This window comes from Populus alba, chromosome 17 (assembly GCF_005239225.2).
Source record: "Populus alba chromosome 17, ASM523922v2, whole genome shotgun sequence".
Lineage (NCBI taxonomy): Eukaryota > Viridiplantae > Streptophyta > Magnoliopsida > Malpighiales > Salicaceae > Populus > Populus alba.
In genome coordinates this window covers 2,810,210-2,817,508 of record NC_133300.1, presented here as the reverse complement: position 1 = coordinate 2,817,508, position 7,299 = coordinate 2,810,210, and the positions used below count along the sequence as shown (strand labels likewise).

Here is a 7,299-nt window from a genome sequence, read left to right as displayed (position 1 = left end):
GTGTGCATGTTAGAAATACCAAACTTGTCCTTTAAAAAGTGTTTGGAAATATGATGCAAACCACATTTTTTTTAAATTTAATTTTTTAATAAAAAATTAATTTTTTTATATGTTTTAAATCGTTTTGATGTACTAATCTTAAAAAATAATTAAAAAAAATTATTTTAATATATTTCAGTACGAAAAAACTTTAAAAAAAACAACAGCAATCACACTACTAATACTCCTAAGATATAAAATTGTGACATTGGAACAAGTCAGCTAATTGATGGGAAGTAGAAATGTGAGCATTACAAATCAAGCCTGCTTGAGCTTCTTCTCGGCAATCAAGTTAAAGATCAAATTTGATGCGAAGTACAAATCTTAATAGAACTCGTTGAAAATAATTTAGATAATTTTTTTCTTAATTTCCTTACATTGTTGGCAAAAAGTTTGCGAAAAGGTGGCAAACTTGTTCGCAACACAGAGTTCCAAGTATAACAACACATGCAAGCAAACATCCGACTCTGTCAAGATCTCTGGATCTGTTGCTTGCACTGGGATCAAATACATCATTTTGGATGTCCTGATTTCTGAAATGCTGCATCGTTGGCCAGCAGTTATCGCTTTCAGGTTTTACCTTTTCTTTTCACTTTGCCATCATCCACATTTCATCCTGGGCAGAGGCCATCTATCGAGTTTAATCCTGAACATAGAGCCATCAAGAATATAATGCTATTAGTATTAAGCATCTGTTAAATATTCTGATCAAAGTTTTTCTTCTAAATATCCCATAAAATACCATGTTAGCAAGATCACTATTGTTCTTGTTTTCATTTCTTAATAACTCTGCTTTGAAAACAGAATCTCAAATTACATTAACCTCAACAGAAAACAATAAGAAAACAGGAATTATGATCTTGGGCTGGCATTTGCTGATTCACTGTAAATCATGCACGCCTTTGTTTTTGAACAAATTGCTGGGAACCTATCTCTACCTAATGTGGTGATGGGCTGTTGTTGTGAAAATGCCATGCTCCAAAAATAGAATTTAAAACAAAGGAGATGCAAGGCTGAGAATTTAGTAAATACCTGAGCACGTTGGACAAATGACAGGAGAGTGTTATTGCATAATTCTTCATCCTCTAATTAGAAATTTTTATACTGCTGATGTGAGAAATTTTGGGCCAATTTTCCCCCGTCTCCCTTTCACACCTTGTGGCCAGCAAAGGACAATCGATAATCTTAAGATATTCAAGGGAGGAGGGCAGCCCTTCTTCTGGCATGAACTCAAGCTTAGGAGAATGCGAGATCAACAATTTGCGAAGAGAGGTGAAGTGTTGAAGCCCCGTATAGTTCAGAGATTTAAGATTTCTGAGATCTGAGATTTGAAGAGATACAAGGGAGGAGGGCAGCCCCTCACCTGGCACGGACTCAAGCTTGGGAGAACTAGAGATACGTAATTTACGAAGGGAGGTGAGGTGCCGAAGCCCCTTATATTCCAGATCTTCAAGATTCAAGATTTCAAGGTTTTCAAGGGAGGAGGGAAGCATGTCTTCTGGAAGGGACTCCAGCTTAGGACTCTTGAGAATCAATGTGCGAAGAGAGGTGAGGTGCTGAAGCTCCTTGTAGTCCCGACCTCGTTGATCCCATAATTGAAGGCATTCAAGGGAGGGAGGCAGCCCCTGCAACGATGCAAGCTTTGGACAATTCCAGATCTTCAATCTGCGAAGAGAGGTGACGTGCTGAAGCCCCATGTAGTCCAGAGATTCCAGTGTCATGACATGAAGGTATTCAAGGGAGGAGGGAAGCGCCTGCTCTGATATGGACTCAAGCTTAGGGCAACCCTGGATACTCAATTTCCTAAGAGAGGTGAGATGATGAAGCCCCTTATGGTCAAGAGACTTCAGATTTCCCAGACGTTTGATTTTAAGGGTTGTGAGAGTAGAGGGCAACGTCTCCTCGTCAAAAGACTCCACATCGTTCCCAGTAAATCTGAAGCATGAAAGAGAAGGGAGTGCTTGCAAACCACATACCTTGAGCTTGATACAATCCACAACGCAAAGTGTGTGTAATTTGGAGGGTAAACCTCCTTCAGGAAACGAATCAACTTCTGGAAGTGATCTCAATTGCAAATCCTCAAGGGAAGGGAGGAGGGAATGCATGTTTTCTGGCAAAGACTTCAAATATAAGCAACCCTCTAACACAAGGCTTGTCAAATCTGGTGCAGCTAGTCCTCCTCGGGGGAAAGACACCAAATTAGGACAGTGTCTGACAGTCAAATGACGGAGAGCAGGAAGAGATCTCTCGCCTATACAAAGAGATTCGAGATTGAGACATTGTTTGACTGTAAGTGTGGATACCTGCGGTAAAAGGTCTAGCCGGCAGGAGTTAAATGAACTACATCTATCGATTTCAACATCTGTGAAAGAAGAGGGATCCACATGACTCATTTGCTCCATTCCCTTTAGCTGGGGATATTCTCTAAATTGAAGGCACCGCCCACCGCCATATAATACCGATGCATTTATACGACCACTAGAACCATCAAATACATTGATTTCGGTGAGCAGGGGAGCCTCTGGAATTGAAACCACAAGCTGCGGACACGCTCGAATCTCAAGTATCAATAAAGAAGGAAGGTGATTAGGCAAGCCATTTGTTAACTCGGGACAACCTGCTATCAAGAGCTTTGCAAGATGAGGGAAAGCACCAGCTACATCTGTATTCCATTCCTGCCATTTTCTCATCCCCTCGAACTTTAATATTTTGAGGGATTTAAATGGCTTCTCCATCGAAGAGTCACTTCCATAGAACTCAGAGCCAACTGCCACGACGTCATCAAATCCTTTAATTTGGAGCTCTTCTAGAGATGAAAGCTGCCCCAGTGGTGGTAAGGAGATACAGTTCTTACATCCAGAAAGTGTCAACGCTACCATATTTGAGAAGGAAGAGTGTCCAAACCAACCTGGAAACATCGTACCCCCATAACCAGTAATGACAAGCTGTCTCACATTTTTCAGAAGGCTCCAATTTCTCAAGCACGTCTCTCTCATGTTGTGTGTCATCCGTATTACCACCCCCATATCAACCTCAGCTTCTCAATCTTCTTCTTACCCTTCAAATTGGCATCCAAAGCATCTTGAGCATTTGCAACATCTCTGAGATTCCGAATAGAAAGTTTTCTCCTTATATGTGAGAGCTTCCCCAGCTCTTTCATGCTAGACCCACTCTCTTTTCCCACAATGTAATATTGCAAAGTTCGAAGCTTTGTGAGTTTTCCCATTTTTGGTGGCATCTCTTTCAAATTTGTCCCTTCAATATCAAGATGTTGTAAGTCGACCAAGTTGGAAATGTTGGATGGCAACTCCATGAGATGTCGACACTCTCTTAACAATAGAGTTTGCAAATAGTACAAGGTGCTCACACTTTCGGGCAACCGTTTAATTAATGTCTGAGAAAGGTCCAAGTGCCGCAAATGTTTCAAGTTGCCGATGGAATTGGGCAACTGAGAAGATTTATAGCTCCACCGATATAAAGATAGCGTTCGCAAGCGCTTAAGATTTGTCAACATGTCATTCAGCACCCCACTATCAATCCCCCCCACGTATGTTAGTGGAGACAAGGTGCGCAAATGTTGGACTCCATGAATGCGAGGAAATATCTTAGAGACCCCATCATATAGTGTTGAAGTGATTGATAAATGACGAGTCCTTTCTGGAAGCGTGCATGAATTTTCACCCTCCAACCCAGAGCCCGATTCTCCATCCATAACAAACTTAAAGCAGAATTCTCCTGACATGTATTCAGCTAGATCAGTTGTGAGGTCGTGCATGCTGAAATATGATGGGGCGTAAAGTGATTGCTGAAACAATGACCTAGAGACAAGGTCATTGAAGTATTTGTCACCTATTTCTTCCATCTCCTCAACACCTCTGGACTGGACTAGAAAACCTTGTGCCATCCATGAAGTGATTACTTGATTCTTCTCAAATACGTAACCCTTGGGAAATATTGCACAATAAGCAAAACAACGTTTGAGGTGTGAAGGGAGATAATAATAGCTCAATGTTAGAGCTGGAGGGATGTTTTCATTCGACAAACCCCACATGTTGCTATTGGATATCTGCTCCCATTCCTTGACATCTCCTTCGGAATGCAAAAGACCCCCAAGAGTTTTCGCAGCCAGCGGTAAACCTTTGCACTTTCTCGCTATTTCTCTGCCAAATGTTTCCAAGTGTGAGAATGCTCCAGAATTTGCACTGCTAAATGCATGCCTTGCAAACAACTGCCAGCAATCTTCATCGCTGATTACATTCAAGCGGTGAGAGGGGATGACAGTTTGCGTGACTTTTGCTACATCTTCATTCCGTGTTGTCACGACAATCTTACTTCCAGGCTCTGCATACTGCAAAGGCAGCAGTAATTTAACCCATTCGTTGTACACAATGTTCCACGCATCATCTAGAACAAGTAGAAGTTTTTTCCCTTTCAATGCCTCCATTAGAGATTCATCTGGTTCTTTGGTGCCGCAAGTACCTCCGTTGATCTTCTTAAGAATATCATCAACTATCCTGGTGACATCAAATTGTTGCGAAGCCCAGACCCAGGCTTTGAGCTCGAAGCACTCATCTACCCTTCTGTCTTTGTAGATAAGCTGAGCAAGAGTGGTTTTACCAACCCCTCCCATGCCCACAATAGGAATCACACCTACATTTGCACCATCTGTATTGTTTTTTGTCAACAAGTACTTCATTATGGCTTCCTTATCAGCTTCCCTTCCATATACATGAGATTCATCAACCACAGGAGTTGTTTTCTCTGACAATGGTCTCCATCCACCAGTACCTTCTATGTAGCGCAGATCACCCTTGTGTTTAACTAAACGTTCAAGCTTCTCATAGATCTTTTGCAACTCTGCTTCCATCTCTTTCATCCTTTTATTAGCTGGATTAAGAATTGGAAACAAATTCCTTACCTGCAATGGCGGAACATATCCATGTATATGAGATAGAATTTAGGAACATATAAATACTAAAATTATTGAACTCGTACCGAGTAAGTTAACACACAGATGCAATGATGTTTTGTTTATAAAAAATTAAAAGAAAATTAAAATGAGATTATTTTCTTAAAAAAAATTAAGTCTAACCAAGATTCTAATGAGATGATAGGATGGTGAATTAACCCTCCAGGTTACTAAAATTTGAAAGATAAATTCAGCAATTAGCACAGTAAACATAAAAAAGTGATGCAATGATATCGTTTGAAAAAACTTTGAAAAATAGTATATTTTCACCTTATCACACCTAAGAAAAGCAATATTTACTAAATTTTATTATTTCTAAGCATAACAAGATAGTTGTCGTACTTCCGAATAGCGACAAGGTGAAACTTTAATCATCTAACTTAATTAATTGACTTGTTCATAATGGTTACTTAAATCGGTCGACCGATTATGAAAATAATAAGAAAAATCTCAAAAATACCAAAATGAAGGGCCTCAATGAGATTTTTAATATCTAGAGATTTGATAGTCTACATAACGACATATTGGCTACAATAGGGAAGATGATTTTTGAAAACTTCTATACAAGTTTGAGTGCGATTTAACAGTCTAATAAAAAATTATAGCTTTTTTAGTCGTTATTCTGGTCTGTCGGAACCAGATCTCCTCTTGAGCCTTAAACTATCTCATCGGTCCGTAAATACATTTGTTAGGTCATACACGTAATTTGTTTAGAGAAAATTCTCATTTAGTTATGATAGACACACACATGACTATTTAGAATCACTTGTTATCACAAGTCTTTATACATCATTGACATTAAAAAATAGATAACAACTACTGTGTGAATAATAATTTTTTGAAATTTTAATTGAAATCTATTTTTTTAGTCTACATATTGAACACATATATATTTTGACTCATAATTAATATTTGGAAGAAAAAATTCATAAAATTATTGTTTTTATGTGAAATAGTCGACTAGTTAATACAACTGAATTCAATCGACCGACCAGTTGAACTGGATGATTGAACTTTCATTTTATTGCGCTTAAGAAGAATAACATTTATTAAATGTTGCTATTTGAAAATGTGAAAGTATGCCATTTCATTTTTTTTTTCAAAGGTGTTATTATATCAATATTTTATATTTATTGTACTAATTTTTTTAAAAAAAATTGAATGGGTCAACTTTGATTTTTATTTTATTTTAAAAAAACAAATTTAATTCAAATTCTAGATTTAACATGTTTTAATTAAGTTGACAGCTGGGCCGCCAGTGGTTGGAATTTGTTGGAATAATAATGAGTAGTGGTTGCAGGAGAGTATCATAGGATTGGTTGCATGAGATAAATTAGCATCATTAATGAGGGGTGTTGTTTGCATGAAATATTTCAAGAAAAGATATGAAATTTTCTGATATTTTACAATTCAAATTGTGCTTGTAAAAATCAGAGGGATCGATACCAACATTATACGAGAAAGGCAAAAACATATGCTTACCCGATTCCTCACACTTCGAGAGGCAGCTTTAATATCCTTGGATCGTAGATGTTCATATTCAATCACCTCCATTAAGTCCTCAGCTTCATACACAGCATGTCTAGCATCATTAAGCCACCTCTGCACAGCAGGCTTGGTAATCTGCTTCTCCTCCGCGTCGTCGAGAAGTCCGTTGAGAGTATTCAGAGTTTCTTTCAACTTTCCCAGAAGACCATCATTGAGCTTGTGGCTTTTGAAGAAGCCCAGAATCTCAGGAGCGGTCACCTTCTCGCTCAGAACCTCAATGACAGCAGAGAGAATTGATCCTCCAATGTACTCCACAGCCATGATGGGATCTTTGCAGAGAATTGGAAGGAAGCAGAAGCAAAGAATTGTAGAGAAGAAGACGTTTTTAACGAATGGAAAAGGAAAGAAAAATCAAAGTAAGTACGCGGGTTCTCAGTTGACTTCACAGCTCAGCCACTCGAAACTATTGACCCCAGATTATCACTATACAATTCATCGGATACCCTACGAGTTCAGAAATGACAGTTTCTAAGCTCGAGTGAGAGTAACATTTGAATAGTTTCTTAAAGTGAGCAAACACTTTATACTAACTAAGCATTTCTTGAATAAAAAAGAAAAAGAAACGAATAGAGCCATCACATATGATTTTAATTTCAGGTAGGAAGCCCACAGGAATTTGCATAGGCAGCAAGGATCAAGGGAGACAGCTGGGAACCTTGACCTCAAAGACCCAAATATTAATTTTAATTTCTCAATTTCTTTCAAAAAAGAAAAACACAATTTATTAGCACAGATTGTGTTGC

The 7,299-nt window shown here is 38.5% G+C and overlaps 2 protein-coding genes across 2 annotated transcripts; both read right to left on the bottom strand.

Annotated features, from left to right (window-relative positions):
* Positions 1-363: 363 nt before the first annotated feature.
* LOC118027836 (uncharacterized) lies at positions 364-2,992 on the bottom strand. The gene is made up of 2 exons (XM_035031325.2): positions 1,072-2,992; positions 364-685 (listed from the first exon to the last, which is right to left on the bottom strand). Exon 1 carries the CDS (start codon positions 2,955-2,957, stop codon positions 1,125-1,127), a length of 1,833 nt encoding a protein of 610 aa, XP_034887216.1. The 5' UTR covers positions 2,958-2,992; the 3' UTR covers positions 364-685; positions 1,072-1,124.
* Positions 2,993-3,052: 60 nt separating this feature from the next.
* Positions 3,053-7,299, bottom strand: LOC118027885 (putative disease resistance RPP13-like protein 1). Its single transcript, XM_035031383.2, has 2 exons — positions 6,491-7,299; positions 3,053-4,957 (listed from the first exon to the last, which is right to left on the bottom strand). The coding sequence occupies exons 1-2, from the start codon at positions 6,815-6,817 to the stop codon at positions 3,053-3,055; spliced, it is 2,232 nt and encodes a 743-aa protein (XP_034887274.1). The 5' UTR covers positions 6,818-7,299.